The 15,550-nt window shown below is 38.1% G+C and overlaps 1 protein-coding gene across 1 annotated transcript in view; it reads left to right on the top strand.

Annotated features, from left to right (window-relative positions):
* Positions 1-432: 432 nt before the first annotated feature.
* KIF20B (kinesin family member 20B) overlaps positions 433-15,550 on the top strand; it is an 86,210-nt gene continuing 71,092 nt past the window's right edge. Inside the window, exons 1-13 of the mRNA XM_029285439.1 lie at positions 433-490; positions 2,539-2,686; positions 3,704-3,790; positions 3,889-4,008; positions 4,247-4,385; positions 5,736-5,920; positions 6,310-6,355; positions 6,793-6,987; positions 7,784-7,895; positions 9,482-9,550; positions 9,648-9,794; positions 11,961-12,123; positions 13,816-14,124. Of these exons, the coding sequence (XP_029141272.1) occupies positions 2,540-2,686; positions 3,704-3,790; positions 3,889-4,008; positions 4,247-4,385; positions 5,736-5,920; positions 6,310-6,355; positions 6,793-6,987; positions 7,784-7,895; positions 9,482-9,550; positions 9,648-9,794; positions 11,961-12,123; positions 13,816-14,124 (1,719 nt within the window). The 5' untranslated portion in view covers positions 433-490; position 2,539. The remainder of the gene's footprint in view (positions 491-2,538; positions 2,687-3,703; positions 3,791-3,888; positions 4,009-4,246; positions 4,386-5,735; positions 5,921-6,309; positions 6,356-6,792; positions 6,988-7,783; positions 7,896-9,481; positions 9,551-9,647; positions 9,795-11,960; positions 12,124-13,815; positions 14,125-15,550) is intronic.

The raw sequence follows: 15,550 nt of genomic DNA, 5'->3' as shown, positions 1-15,550 counted from the left end.
AAAGTCCAACGCCGTTTTTTACCCCTCTATATATACTATCTAAAATAATTTCAGGCCAGTCCTTAAAATTATCACACTAATCGACGAAAAGCTCCATATCTCAGAACTGCTTCAACGTCTGTTTTGTAAAGGAAAAAAAACACCTACCCTTCCCAAGAGTCTTTTCGGCGTAAGCGTTTAGCTCCCATCAGCCTTTGCGCCTGAATTTGAAAAAGCCGCGATTCAGGAACCTTAAAGTGAGTGATGAGTTTCTGTACTGGTGGCTTTGAAAATAGGGTCTGCTGTGACCCTGATTTTTGCACGGTTTTGAAGCGTGCATTGCAGTGGAGAATATTTTTTTATCGTGGCTTCTCGGGGGAGGGTGGATTGTAATGGGACGCAAAGGATCCCGGACGTGATTTCCGCTTCCTAGAGTGGGGAGAACGGAGCCCCCAGCCCAGTTTCTTGACTTGATCCTCTTTTATCGTCGGTCACTCCAACAGATTTGGAAGTAAGTAAATGAAATGCTCCTTTTCACCTCCCGGAAATATATAGCCAGGATTCATTGCGTTCAGTCCAGTCTTTTGAAATCCAAAACTGAGTCGGAACTTTTTCTGAACCCTTTTCTCGCTCTCCGTAGGTTCACGCGCATTGTTTTGAATATTTTAAACCATATTACAATCTTGAAATATTTTCTTTTGTAGAAATAAATTCCTTTATTACCGACATAACACTCTTAAGTTTCCCCGTTTTGGGGGGTGGGTGGGACTTCGAGTCAATGGCGATTCCCTGGACGAGTCCCTGTAGTTTTCCTGGCAAGTTTTTCCAGAAGTAATTTGCTCTTGTTTTCTTTCTAGGGCTGAGAGAGCATCACTGGCCCAAAGTCACCCAACTGGCTTTGACTTCCGGTTTCTAACCTGGAATATAACCACTACGCACCAAACTCATTAACTTTGCCCAATAACGTTACTTATAAACCAACTGACTTATAAATCAAACTAATGAGGTTTGCACACTAAGGCCCCTTCCTCATTGCTAAATGGAAATGCTACCCACCTCTTACTTGGCAGAAACCTAACAATATAGTATGATTTTCCCCCCCACTACTGATTCCTGTCCTGATTCTATGCCTCTGCTTCCAATCACTGTGGTGTTGAAGAGAATGTGTGATAATACTTAATAGACATTAAAGTGGGGTTAGAGAAATGGATCTTTAATAATAGAGGTGTTAAGAGTTAAGTAGCATACAAGTTTTGTATTCCTATTGGCACAGTTGAATAGGGGTAGATGACTTAAGCCTTTCTGGAATAAAAGCAATATGGGTAAAGCAGAAATAAGCTCTTCTCACAGATTTTTGTGCTGTGATTCAGTTGTAGTTGGTAGGTCTTTAACCTTGTAAAGTATTGTATTATTTGTTAGATTAGTTAGTACTTTTTGTACAGAAGCTCAAGGCAACATCCATAATGCTGTTTCTTTTCTCCAGAACAGTGAGGTACCTGTAGGTTGGAACACAAGAGAGGAACCAGCCTAAGGTCAGCTAAAGAGTTACTATGACTGAGGGTGGGTCTCCCTAAGTCAGCACCTTAGTCCTGCCACCACATGGCTTTCATTTTGTGTGAAGTCAGGTGGCCTTGGTATCCAGGTATATACATGATTTTCCCCAAGCAGTTCCTTCTGTGACTGTTAACATTACACAGAGGACCAGGTTTTCTTTGAGTTAGCTCATAGCCAAAGAGCTAGGGAGGCGATCTTCATTAATAAAATAAATAGCTCATCAAGCTTTAATTTAGTTAACCCTTGCTAGGTCAGATTTAGAAAACAAGTACTAAATAAACTGCACATTTTCAGAATCAGAATAGAGCTGGAAGGCACCTTGGAGGTCTTCTAGTCCAATACCCTGCTCAAGCAGGAAATCCTATATATTTCATACAAGTGGCTGTCCAGTTTCTTAAAAAACCCCAGTGATGAAGCACCCACAACTTCTGAGGGCAAGCTGTTCCACTGATTAAATGTCCTCACTGTTAGGAAGTTTCTCCTTAGTTCCAGGTTGCTTCTCTCTTTGATTAGTTTCCATCCATTGTTTCTTGTTTTGCCCTCAGATGCTTTTGTAAATATGTTGTCCCCCTCCTCTTTGTGGCAGTATTTGAGAGGCTGCCACGAGAAGGGGGTCAATTTATTTTCCAAAGCACCAAAAGGCAAGACAAGAAATAATGGATGGAAACTAATCAAGGAGAGAAGCAACCTGAAATTAAGGAGAAACCTATTAACAGGATAATTTACCAGTGGAACAGCTTGCCTTCAGATGTTGTGGGTGCTTCATCACTAGAAGTTTTTAAGAAGAGACTGGATAGCCACTTGTCTGAAATGATATAGTGTTAGGTTTAGGATATAATAAATGGTTTGTATTGCCAGTGATTAGAGTTGTGGGAAAAATGAGAGGAGGAAGATGTATTGAATGTGTTTGCCCCCTTGAATTGTTTGTAAAAATACATCTATAATTGTCTATTCTACAATTATAGAGTTGTAACCTACCCTCTATTTCTTTTTGTATTCTAATAGAATGGAGGCAAATCTGGATAAACCAACAGTTTCCAGACCTTCCTTTCTTTCAGCAGTTGAGCTATCCCCAAGAACTGGCCCTGTGGATGCTAGTGATGTTAAAAAAAATCTATACAGTGATTTTTCTTCAAGTTTCAATATAAGCCGGGTAAGAGAATAAACAGTGGAAATGTATTTATTTAGTTTCTATGACCACCCATATCAAACAACTGACTTTGGGCTGATGAACAATCATAAATCACTTAAAATCAATTGCAAACATGATGTCAATAAATACAGTATATACAGCAGCCAAGAAAAATTGTAATCAATAGATTAGGGGTGTCAAACTGCTGGCCCGCCGGCTGGACGCGTCATCCGGAAGCCGCGCCCACCCCATTGCTGACAATGGCAAAACTGTCCCGATACGTGACGTTGCGAGTTTGACATGTCTGCAATAGATGTTATTATAACCTGGAAATGGGCCCTTAACACACTCAGGATCTCCTTTATGCTCAAAGATCCTGTTTCACAATCAGAGGAAAGTTTTGGTTTTTTTTAAAGAAAAATCTTAAATTATAACTAGGGAAATAACGGCTTTGGAAATGGCATAGGAAATTTGAGTAAATATGGTAGAATGAATTCCACAATTTGATCTAACTAGTCAGTTGTTGGCAGCAGACTCTAATACGGTTTGAATCTTTTTTTTTTTTTTAAGTTGTCTTATAGGAGAAAATCCGGTCCAATGTTACTGCAAGGTACTTTGGATGGAGATTGCAGGGGCTTCATATGATTGTTGTTAAGTTTGTTGTTAAGGTAGAAGCACCATTTTCAGTGGTCAAGTCTTGAGCTAAATTCAAGGACTTGAACTCTTGAGACAGTAATGTAATGTAGTTTTTAAAAACAGCTGACATGCCATCTTATGTAGCTTATGTTTCACAGAAATGAGAGGTATCAGTATGGTGTATTTAGGAATAGCTAGTGGGCTTTTTCATAGTGAAGAATCTGCAAGGCTTTGCTGTAATAAGTGAGATGCTAATTCTCTGTGTATGAGAGAGATGGAGCGAAAGGACTGAGGGAAAAGGCTTGACTAAGGAGAAAAAAATGTTCTCTGCAATTGTAAGTCTGGGGCATTCGAAAATTATTGGCCACAAACTAGATTTTTATCACTTTTTCTTTTAATTAGAGAGAGAGCCTGGAATCCAAAGAACGAATTCATGTTTGCCTTCGGGTCAGACCAATTTTAGAGTTGGAAAAAGAACATGATGTTCAGGTATTATTCAGCTAAAAGAATTAAAAGCAAAACTTCATTAAAATTATGCTATCTGCTTGGCTCTAAAAGATTCCCACCCTCACCCTATTTTTTTTTAGGGTTGTGTTTCTGTGGTTGACTCAACAAGTGTTGTATTAAAAGCTCCTAAAGGCTCCAAGACATTTCGCCTTAGTGAAAAAAACCTGCGGCAATTGGTGCAGAAATTTACTTTTTCCCAGGTATAGCCGGTTTCCTTATTGGTACTATGAAAATATTATGCATATTTAACAGGATTTTTTTTTTTTATTATTATTATTATTATTATTATTATTATTATTATTATTATTATTATTATTATTATTATTATTATTATTATTATTATTATTATTATTATTATCTTTTAAAAGTTGAGACTCAATATATTTTTTGCAATTTTTATAATTGAAAACTTAAAGACCTTTCTTGTATATTTCTTAGGTATTTGGGCCCAAAACAACACAAGAAGAACTCTTTGATGGTGCTCTGAAGCACCCTATGTTAGATTTCCTAAGGGGACACAGTCGGCTAATATTTACTTACGGTGTGACAAATGCTGGGAAAACACACACCTACCGTGGTACATCTGAGAAACTCTGATTTATCTGAGCTATACGTTTCAGCTAAGGTTGCTTTTTGTCCTCTTGGTGGCACAAAATAATTTCACAGTTCCAGCTATTTTGGGGATATTTAGATATTTAGATTTGAGAAGATGAAAAGCCACTTTTATATTGGTTCTAGTTAAGACTTTTCTATATTTATTGGCAGCAGTTTTAAAGTTTTAAGCCATCTTTCCTATCCCTGTAACCTGAGTTTCAAACAATAGAGGGCAGAGATTGGATCCTCTTGCATGCAAAATATGTCCTCTGCTATTCCGAATCCTTTCACTCAGTTGAAACAAGGTACCCTGTTTGAAGTCAATAAATGTGCTAGTGTGTATTTAAGATGAAAAGCCAGGATCTAACATAGTAATGGTACTTTAGTCTTAAACTCCTCAGGTGTCTTAATCAAGTGATGGAATTCATTATCGGAATGTATTTTTATGCAACAACTACACTAGTATTCACCCAGTAGATGGCAGTGTTTACAAGTTTGGGTCTATGGTATATAATGTTCGCTCTTTTGTTCTAAGTAGGGTTTCCTGTTTCCTGTTACAGTTAATAGTTGAGCAGTAAAGCACATGGTGACTGTACTTTTTGTTTGCTCTGTATAGTGCTTTATATAAAAAGAATTTCTAACATCAAGTGATCATCCTTTAGCATTATTATTTGTAATAAGGAATGGATAAATCCAGGAATCAGAAGGGTGCCCACTAGTGTGTTCCATTTCGCCATGTTGGCCATGTCAATGCTGATACATTTGGTCAAGAAAAATGCAAATAGCTAAAAAAGCTATCCTAGGACCCACAAGTATTTTTCAATAGGAGGGGGGGAGGGAGAGAAAAGAACAAGGAAACATTTCCATATAAATGATATAATGCTAATGAATAAGTTGAATTCATTGAATGCTTTCCATTACTTTTATTTTTTGGTGGCAAAGAAATTATACATATAAACTGAAGTAAGTCCCACTGAATGCAAGTAGGGCTCACTACTATGAGGAATTAAGTAAGTTCTAAGCAGTAAGAATACTTGGTGCTTTTTGTCAATATACAAGACAAGCAAGTCCATATTTGCTGCCTGCTATAAAACTGTATTGTATTTTCCTGAAGGATGGCTCCAATTCAGCCTTCTGCAACCTGGGTCCACAAATATTTTGGATTTCCTTGGCCAGCAGTTATAGAGGCTAGGGTCCAGCATATCTGGACAGCAACAGATTGGGGGATAATGGCAGTCATTCAAAAATATATTTAGTTCAGAAATTTCAGCCTTTCTTTATCTCTGCTCCAACAGCTTGGAACTCTACCTAAGTCTTAAATTCTATATGCCAGGTACAGATGAAGATAAAGGCATTCTCCCCAGGGCGCTGGACATGTTGTTTAAAAGCATTCAAAACAAACTGTATCCAGACATGAATCTCAAGCCCCATCGATGTAAAGACCATAGAAATCTGTCTAAAGAAGAAGTGAGAGAAGAAATATCTCTAAAAAATTCATTGCTTCGCCTCCTGAAAGAGGTACTATGACTTAAAAAAAAACAAAGCAAACTTTTTAGCAGCTTTTAGTGAATAAACCCAGAACAGAAAAATCATGGGTTTGACAATAAGGAAACATTTAATGGAATGTAAGGATAAGGAATAGAATATTGCCTGGTTGGTGGATTAACGCACATGCCCCTTCCCTTCTGTCAGTTTGGGTGATGTTCAGGGGTTATGTAACAAGTTCAGAGAAACTGTACACATTAGATGAATGCTCTGATCTGATCTTATTTGTTTTTAGTTATTGCAGAATGTGACTTTTGTGCTCACTTCATATCATCTAATATTAAAATACAAGGGATGATGGAGAGAAACCTCTAACAAAATATTTGTGGTAATCCAAATTTTGTCCTTGACTTAATTTTCAGGTAGATTGCCACAGCAGCAGTAATAGAACAACAGATAATTGTGAAGGTAAGTTAGGTTGTTCATACTCGTTTGCTAAACCATTGTTTACTGAAGAGAGTTGGATTCACAAATAATGTTCAGCTAATGTCACCAGGGCCACTCTCAACTTTGGAGTAGTGTGATGGAACCATTTTTCAAGGGATTGGTAGGATTAGGACAAAGAAGTGAACAGAATCTAGACAATTTCTGCATATATTGTATTTTGCCAACCACAAAATCTGGGTCTGCATAGCATGTTAAACCCAAATCAAGCATTATTGATATTGCTGTAAAAAGTGAATATTGCTAGTTGTCACATTGTTGGGTTCATTGCTGTAGCTAGCAAAGTCTAACAGCTAACTCTATGATATATCCAAGCTGGGGTTGTATTCTCCATACCAACTGCCCACTACTGAATAATATGGTTTTACATTTTGACTTATTTAATTCCAATGTTCTGCCAGATATGAAAGAACCAGAAAAAGAAGCAGACCAGTCTTACCTGGAAGAGCAGAGAAACGTTAAATTCTCTGTTTGGGTTTCTTTTTGTGAAATTTACAATGAGTGCATTTATGACTTATTGCTTCCAATATCCAATGACAAGAGAAGAAAAATGCTGCGCTTGGCGCAGGACATAAAAGGCTATTCCTATGTAAAAGGTAATGAAAATTTTAGCAATTGACCATAATTTCAATAACTTACAAATACCCTCCTTTTTCAATATGAGATAGGCTTACTTTGACTAAAATTATGCATTGAATTATGCTATATAAATGTCATTATAAAATGAATAATATGATACAGGTTAATATTTTCAGTCCTTGGCTCTTACCTTCACTTGTTTCACTTTATTTGGAATTTCTTTATATAATCAGTAGATTTAATTTGTTCCATTTTTTCTACCAAATTTTGCCATTTAGGAATCCAGAGATGCTATTATCTTAAAAGTACCTCTACTAACAATTATTAACTCTTCATTGGCATTTATCAGGTCACTGCTTACATAATAGTTTTTGTTCAACCTGCTTTCAAAGATAAGATTCCAAGAGAATTCATTCAGATTGACATATATTTTGTAACATCGTAATGCTTTGCATGAGCCTGTAGAGTGTCTTGATGAGCATGGAAGTATATTCTGTGTTCTTGCTAATTTTCCTCCATAATTATTTCCGCTTTAAAAAGTGTAAGATCCTAGTCACATACATCTGAGGTTCCAACGGGTTAATTAGCTCTGTGGGGAAAAGTACCTATTCTTGAGACTTATTTACATCCCCCATGTATGTTTAATTTAGACCAGCCAATGTGTGAAGTAACAATTTCAAAGGCAAAATATTGCTAAATCAGATTAACTATTTCTGAATTCTGTTTTTCCAATTACATTTATCTGGTAGGATTATATATCTTGTAGGGTTTTGTTGTTGTTCAATAACTAATAAATACTCTATTTCTTGAAAGATCTACAATGGGTTCAAGTTTCAAACTCCAAAGAAGCTTTTAAACTTGTGAAACTAGGGTTGAGACATCAGAGCTATGCTTCCACAAAACTGAATGCCAACTCAAGTAGAAGGTAAAACAGCAAGTGCTTGGTATGGAATGGACAAATGTCTGCTTTGTATTTAATTTGGAAATCTTATCCAATCTAGACTTAATGCTCCCAAATCTTCTTGTTCATAATATGTTTCCTGATCTATCAACTCAAATATTCTGGTTTTATGTTTCCTTCCACGAACAACCACAAGATGGAGCTTACAAGCTGTCATTTTCATTTCTGATCAACATATGTTTGCCTTAACTAATAATTGACTGGTTCAGGCAGTCTTTAAACCCTCCGTTTAAAGAAATTATAGCTAAGACCTATTAAGTTGTTACAGAGCTTATAAACCACTCCAATCATAATTAACTCTTAGCAGCCTACAAGTCTACCTCCATAGCTCAGATTAAAAGACAACAAAACAAAACTATAAAAGTACAGTTGTTTGGGAAAAGCTGCAGTCCACCCTTATATCATCCTCATTATTTCACGTATGTATCAGTGGTATTTCAATTAGTAGAGGGGCAAATATCTCATTCAACTTTGCAGGACTTGAATAGTTTGAATAGCTAAGGCTTTGTAGACTTTGGAAATGTCAGTCAGGAGGGCGCTATTCAAATGTCCAGAAGAATGCTGTACTAAAACAAAGGGAACAGCAAGGCATGCTTCCACAGCCCTAGATAGGAAAGTTGGAGCAAGGACATGCAAAAAGAAACTGATCTTATTGGAGAGGCAGATATTCTTGGGAGATGGTGGTCCCACAGATATCTAAAAACTGAATCATGCAAGGTTTTGAATGTCACACCCAGCAATCAGTGCAATGATTAATGCAATGGATCCACAAATAAGCAACAGGAAATCAAAAGTAAAAATTTCTAAAGTTTTAGTTCTGAGCATATTTGGGATGTCAGTGTGCAAGTATCCCAGGAAGCTAGAATTATTTGTGTTTCACTGAACCATAGAATGGCATGGTTTTTTAATCTATCCACTCTGAAGCAAGGAATTCATGCACAAGGAATTACAACCAGAATGTTGGCTGGGTGAATGAATTTATTTATTGGCTGGTAGCAAGTTGGGTGTAACTTACTTGAAAACAGAAGTACAGATAGTCCTCGCTTAACAACAATTTATTTAGCAACAATTCAAAGTTATGACAGTACTGAAAAAGTGACAACCTGTTCTCACACTTAAAACTGTCCAGTGTCCCTGCTGTCATGTGATCACAATTTGGGTGCTTGGCAACCATTGCACATTTATCATTGTCACAGCATCCCACAGTCACCTGGTGATCATTTGTGACCTTCCCAGCTGGTTTTTGACAAACAAAGCTAATGGGGAAGTAGTAGGAGGTCACAAAACACAGTCATGTGATTACATCACTTAATGACTGTAATGGGACTGCCGGAACTGCCATCGCTAAGTGAAGCAGTCATGTGATATTTCGCTTAATGAGTGGTCTTCACTTAGCAATGGGAGTTGCTGCTCATTAAGCAAGGACTATGTGTACCACAATTTCGGAATGGAAATCCTTTATGTAAGAATTGAATTCGTTGGCTTTTGAGATGCAACTACTGTTTGTACCCAGAGATGTTTGGAGGTAACTTTTTCATTTTCTCTTATAGCCATAGCATATTTACTGTGAAAATGCTAAAAATTGATTCAGAAACCACACGGGTGATGCAAGTCAATGAGTAAGCAGTCTTAATATTTCAGGAAATCATTATCTTTTCAAAACCACCGTGCAGTCTGTGTCTGTGCTGAATGGGTGTGCTTTTCTCTTCTACGTAGATTATTTCTCTGTGACCTGGCTGGCTCCGAGCGCTGCACGAGAACCTGCAACGAAGGGGAAAGATTAAAAGAGAGTGGAAACATTAACACCTCGTTGCTTATTCTGGGCAAATGCATCGGTGCCCTGAAGATCAATCAACAAACAAAGTAGGAACTGGAGGGTGTTACTTTCAGAGTAGGCAAATCTTGGACATCTCAGCCACCCATTTATAGAAAGGAAAAGGAAATGTTAAATAGCAGAGAAAAGTTTCTTTTACCTTGTTACAGACTCCTCTTCATTTTCTTTCTAACTATAAAAAAATATACAAATTATGCATTCCCTGTTTAGTGTTCTCCTAACCTTTAAAAAAAATGAAGGTGAAGGTTCATTCTCCGAGCTTGCGGGTTGGTTTCTGAACGTTTTGTTACCAGACTAGGTAATGTCTTCAGCAGAGTTTACGGGATGTCAGTGTCAGTGTTCTGTTTATAAGGGCTTCAGGTGTGGGTGTGTCAAGTGAGGGTCTTAAAACAAAAAAAGCTTGATAGTTTCTTGTCCTCCATTCTTGTATAAGACAGAAAGAACCAAAAGAGGAAGGTTTTTAGAAAACAGGGATAACAACAACAACAATAATAATAATAATAAAAAGTTGGAAACCCCTGCTCAGGCAGGAAACCCTATACCATTTCAGACAAGTGGCTGTCTAGTCTCTTCTTAAAAACTTCCAGTGTTGGAGCATTCACCACTTCTGGAGGCAGGTTTTTCCACTGGTTAATTGTTCTAACTGTCAGGAAGTTTCTCCTTAGTTCTAGGTTGCTTCTCTCCTTGATTAGTTTCCACCCGTTGCTTCTTGTCCTGCCTTCAGGCGCTTTGGAGGTGCTCAACTCTTCTATGTGGGTTGTCTCCAATTTCCAGGAACCCCCAGAATTTCATTACATGTAATCCTCAACTTACTAACCATTCATTTAGTGAAGTTACAGTGGCATTGAAATAAGTGACTTGAGGCCGGTCTTCACACTTTACAATTGCAGCAACAAACCCCCTGGTCACGGGATCAAAATTTGGGCTTTTGCAACTGGCATATATTTATGATAGTTGCCATTTCCTGGGATCACATGATCACCATTTGTGACCCTGCCAGCCAGCTTGCAACAAGCAAAGTCAATGGGGTGGGGGGAAGCTGGATTCACTTAACAACCACGTGAATCACTTAACAACTGCAGTAATTTGCTTAACGACTGACAAAAAAGTTGTAAAATCGGGCCCAATTTGCTTAATAATCACTTTGCTTAGGAATGTAAATTCTGGGCCCGATTGTGGTTGTATTTTGAGAGGGCTACATGTGCTGAGTTTCAAAGATGCAAAGATGTTTGCTTATCCAGGAAAAAAAATATTCTATGAAAAGCACGAAGTCTTAAAACTGCCACGCCTCTTTCCAAATATACCTTGAACAAGCAACATTCTTCGTCTTGCCCAATGTAATGATTTCTCCACTCTGTGATCCTTGTAATTAAATCATGTAAATAATTTTTCAGAAGTTGTTGGCCTTTGCTGTAAAGACTGAAAGATTACCTGTCTTCTAGATCTTGGTTGACTGTAGGCCTCGGCAGTCTTTCCATAAGATTTTCCTTCTATGTTGATTTTCTAGAGATACCCTTTTCTTAGTTGGGGCAAGACTACTGGTCTGTTATTTATCAGAAAAACAGTTTCCAAGCAGAAATAGTGTTTTGGTTTTGACACTTAAATGGCAGGGCTATGATTCATAAGGTATGTATGTTTGGAAAATTTTTCTTCTTGTTAGTTCTTAGTTAGTAGCAAGCTTTAAAACCTCTTTAACAATGAACGTCTAAATTAAAAATAGCAGGCAAAGCTTGTTTCAGTCACCATCCACCTGCACAGCATCTTAACTTTGGGATATTTGCTAGAAAGAACTCCATCTATTGTGTTTCTCCACCATGTATCTTCATTTTCTTTTATGAATTCAAGTTTAGCTTGAATAGCCAGGAAATATGTATGAACCCTAAGCCTATTTGTAGGAACAAGTGTTGCACTTATTTCTGCAGTAAAATTTTGCAGCTAACTTTCTATATGTTTAAACTTTGCTGCAAGGAGAAACTTCCTGACAGTGAGGACAGTTAACCAGTGGAACAGCTTGCCTCCAGAAATCGTGGGTGCTCCATCACTGGAGATTTTTAAGAAGAGGCCAGACAGTCACTTGTTTGAGATGGAATAGGTTCTCCTGCTTGAGCAGGGGGCTGGACTAGAAGACCTTCAAAGTCCCTTCCAGATTCTATTCTATTCTATTCTTTAAAAAAAATTCTCATGCTTCATTCTAGGCTGCAACAGCACATTCCTTTTCGGGAAAGCAAGCTCACTCACTTCTTCCAAGGTTTCTTCAGTGGGAAAGGAAAAGTTTGCATGATAGTTAATGTCAGCCAGAGTCCCTCTGCATATGATGAAACCCTCAATGTGCTAAAGTTCTCGGCAATTGCTCAAAAGGTAAATGTGTCCTGATGATTAATGGGTGGGAATGAATGCCTATGACAAAATTACGGGGTTACAAAACTTTCAAGTTGTCAGACTTCATACCAAGATTTGATAATAAATCTCAGCTTTCTGGATGCAGGTAGTCCTTGACTTACAACAGTTTGTTTAGAGACCGTTCGAAGTTACAACGGCCCTGAAAAAAGGGACTTATGATAATTTTTCCACACTTATGACCGTGGCAGTATCCCCACGGTCACGTGATTTACATTCAGATGCTTGGCAACTGGTTCATACTTATGACTGTTGCAGTGTCCTGGGGTCATGTGATCCCATTTTGCGACCTTCTGACAAGTAGAGACAATGAGCGAGCCAGATTCTCTTAACAACCGCATTACTAATTTAACAACTGCAGTGATTCACTTAACAAATGTGACAAGAAAAATCATAAAATGATACAAAAGCCCACAAATGTCTCACTTAGCAACATAAATTCTAGGCTCCAATGTGGTCGTAGGTCAAGGACTGCTTGTACTTAACCCTTTATTCAGTATTAGGCTAGTTTTGACAGAAGCTTCTGAGGTATGATTTGGCTAGATGAGAAACTACTGAAGACAAGAATAAAACTACAGTTGATTTGTCCACAGTAGCGCAAAGTAGTCAAAATTTTTCAGTAGGTCTGCACTGCAGTTTAAACTCTATTTTTCCCCCCTTCCTCCCTTTCAGAGCTAACAGATACTTAGTCAATCTGTTGCTGCCTCTGGGAGACATTTGAGATCAATTCTCAGCCTGAGAATTACAGGAGTCTCTACCCTTAGTCCTGCCTTCATCTCTCAGATGTGCTAATTAGCAGTTTAAAATGTAGAAAGATCAGTGCGGGGTAGTGGTAAAAGGGTTGAAGTACATCCAGAGCAAAACAGATTGAAGTCCTCCCTCAACTATGGAAGCTCCTTGGGTCACTTTAGGATAATCCCTGTCTCTCAGTCCCTTATCCCATAGGCTTGTTGGGAGGATAGTTAGAAATGAGGATCTCTTGAATGACTTTCAGAGGAAAGATAGAACTATGAATCTAACAAAGAACAGTGTGTATTTTGAATCTAATCTTCATGATATTTCAAAATTGGCTATATCTCAGTGTTTAAAAAGAAACAATATTAAAGAGATGGGCATATATTTTTTTTTTTGCAGTTAAGTTCCTTTTCTTTTTCCTACAGGAATATGGTGGAAATACAGTACAGGTAGTCCTTGACTTACAGCAGTTTATTTAGTGACCCTTTGAAGTTACAACAGCAATGAAAAAAAGTGACTTATGACCATTTTTCACACGACCCTTGCGGCATCCTCATAGTTACGTAATCAAAATTCAAACGCTTAGCAACCGACTCATATTTAAGATTCACCTTTTGCAACCCTCTGACAAAGTTGAGGGGGAATCCAGATTCACTTAACAGCTGTGTTCCTATCTTAACAACTACAGTGATTCACCTAACAAATCTGGCAAGAAAGGTCATAAAATGGAGCAAAATTCACTTAGCAAATGTCTCACTTAGCAACATAAATTTTGGGCTCAATTGTAGTCGTAGTGTCTTTGAAGAGCTCTTTTTTTACTTATATGCAGTGAGCGTTGAGGATAAAATATTCATAAATGCTGAAACATTCCTGTTAATTGTGACTTTAAGCACATTTTGTGACATCTATCTTGAACAGGTCATGGTACTAGATCCTGAGTCTCCCCAAGAAGAGAGGGTTGATCAGCTGTTCCTCAAAGCAGACTCCGAAATGACCCTTGATGATGACGTGCGCTTACCCATGAAAAGAGCAACTATATTTTGGGAGGGGACTCTGGAAGATGTGATGGAAGATGAAGAAGAACTAGTGGAAGATGACAGCGAAGAACACCAGGGGGACTGTTTGGCAGAAGACCCACATGCAAAAGAAGCTGATGCAACCGATGAGATGGAAAATCAACTCGAAGGCGAAGATAGTGATATCATTATCAGAAAAGAAGAATATCAGGTATGTCATTTGCCGGGCTCCATGTGTCCCAATCTTCAACCAAAAAGACTCTAATGAGCATGGGTAGCATCAAGGCAATTTAAATTAGGATGGGGTAGTGAAGAGAGAGAAAAAAGGAAGCTTGTGCATTGGTCCCAATGAGTATTAATGCAGTTGATTAAGAGCAGGTATTTTATCAAGATTAATGGATGGGGCCCTGCTTCCTTTCACATCATTTCTGTATAGTCTAGCAAAGAAGATAGACTATCTTCAAACAACAAAGTCATATCAGGTTCCTGGCTTTGGCTTATTTCAATAAAAACTAAGCAGGGTCATGTCTGGTTAGTAAGAATATGGGACATAGACTAGACTGAGAATTTTTTTAAAAAAATCTGGGAAAATTGATGTCAAGTTATTAAACTGTTGCTAAGAAAATTACACAGACATAGCTGAGTAATGTTGGGAGATATTCCAAGTGGAACAACCAATAAGTTCGAGTAAGGTTAACGAGGTGTATTGGGGGGGGGAATGACCATTGACCACTTCTCCAGAAAGAAAAAAGGCATTTGAATAAAATTAATATATTTCTAATATAACTGCATTTAACTATATAATCAATGAGCAATAGCTACACAAGATTGCATTAGGCTACATGCATTCTATACAGGCAGTCTCTCTTTAGCTTCTTGATGAGAACCAGTTCTGTTTAATTTAAATCTAAAGTGGTTGTGCCAACTTGTAAGATTAAAGACATTTCCTTTGAGGTTATCTTGCTCCTGTTACTTTCTGCATCGTCTGCTTGCTTAATATAGTTCCCTTTATTAGCCAAGTTCCTTCCATGGTAGTAACAGGAACTGAGCTGGAGTTAAAGGGGCCTTTGCCTAGCAACCAAAAAGCAGAATTTTATATTTGAAAGCAAATCTAGCTTGTGTTTATCCTGCATATCTGTAGCTTGCTTTTCTACAATAACCTATACTCAAAGTTGATTTCCATCAGAGGCTGAAACCTCACAGGCCATCAGTCAGTGTTCCAGTGGTAAGGCGCCAGGATCTGATGCAATCCCAGCAGAAGTCTATAAGGCTGGTGGTGCTGTGCTTGTTGAAAAACTCACCCAGCTGTTCCGGTCTTTCTGGAAACAAGGTTCCATCCCTCAGGAACTGAAAGACACGTCCATCGTGCACCTCTACAAGAGGAAAGGAAATCGACAAGTCTGCGATAATTATAGAGGAATATCACTTCTCTCCGTCACAGGCAAGATCTTTGCACGAGTGTTGCTAAATCGCCTGATTGACCATCTGGAACAGGGTCTACTACCTGAGACACAGTGTGGTTTCCGCAAAGAGCGTGGCACGGTGGACATGATCTTTGCAGCTCGACAGCTCCAGGAGAAATGTCAGGAGCAGAATCGTGAACTATATACCACCTTTGTGGATCTCACCAAGGCTTT

The sequence above is a fragment of the Protobothrops mucrosquamatus genome, unplaced genomic scaffold (genome assembly GCF_001527695.2).
Source record: "Protobothrops mucrosquamatus isolate PMUCROS unplaced genomic scaffold, P.Mucros_1.0 scaffold1701, whole genome shotgun sequence".
Taxonomy (NCBI): Eukaryota; Metazoa; Chordata; class Lepidosauria; order Squamata; family Viperidae; genus Protobothrops; species Protobothrops mucrosquamatus.
This window is presented reverse-complemented; position numbering and strand designations above follow the sequence as displayed.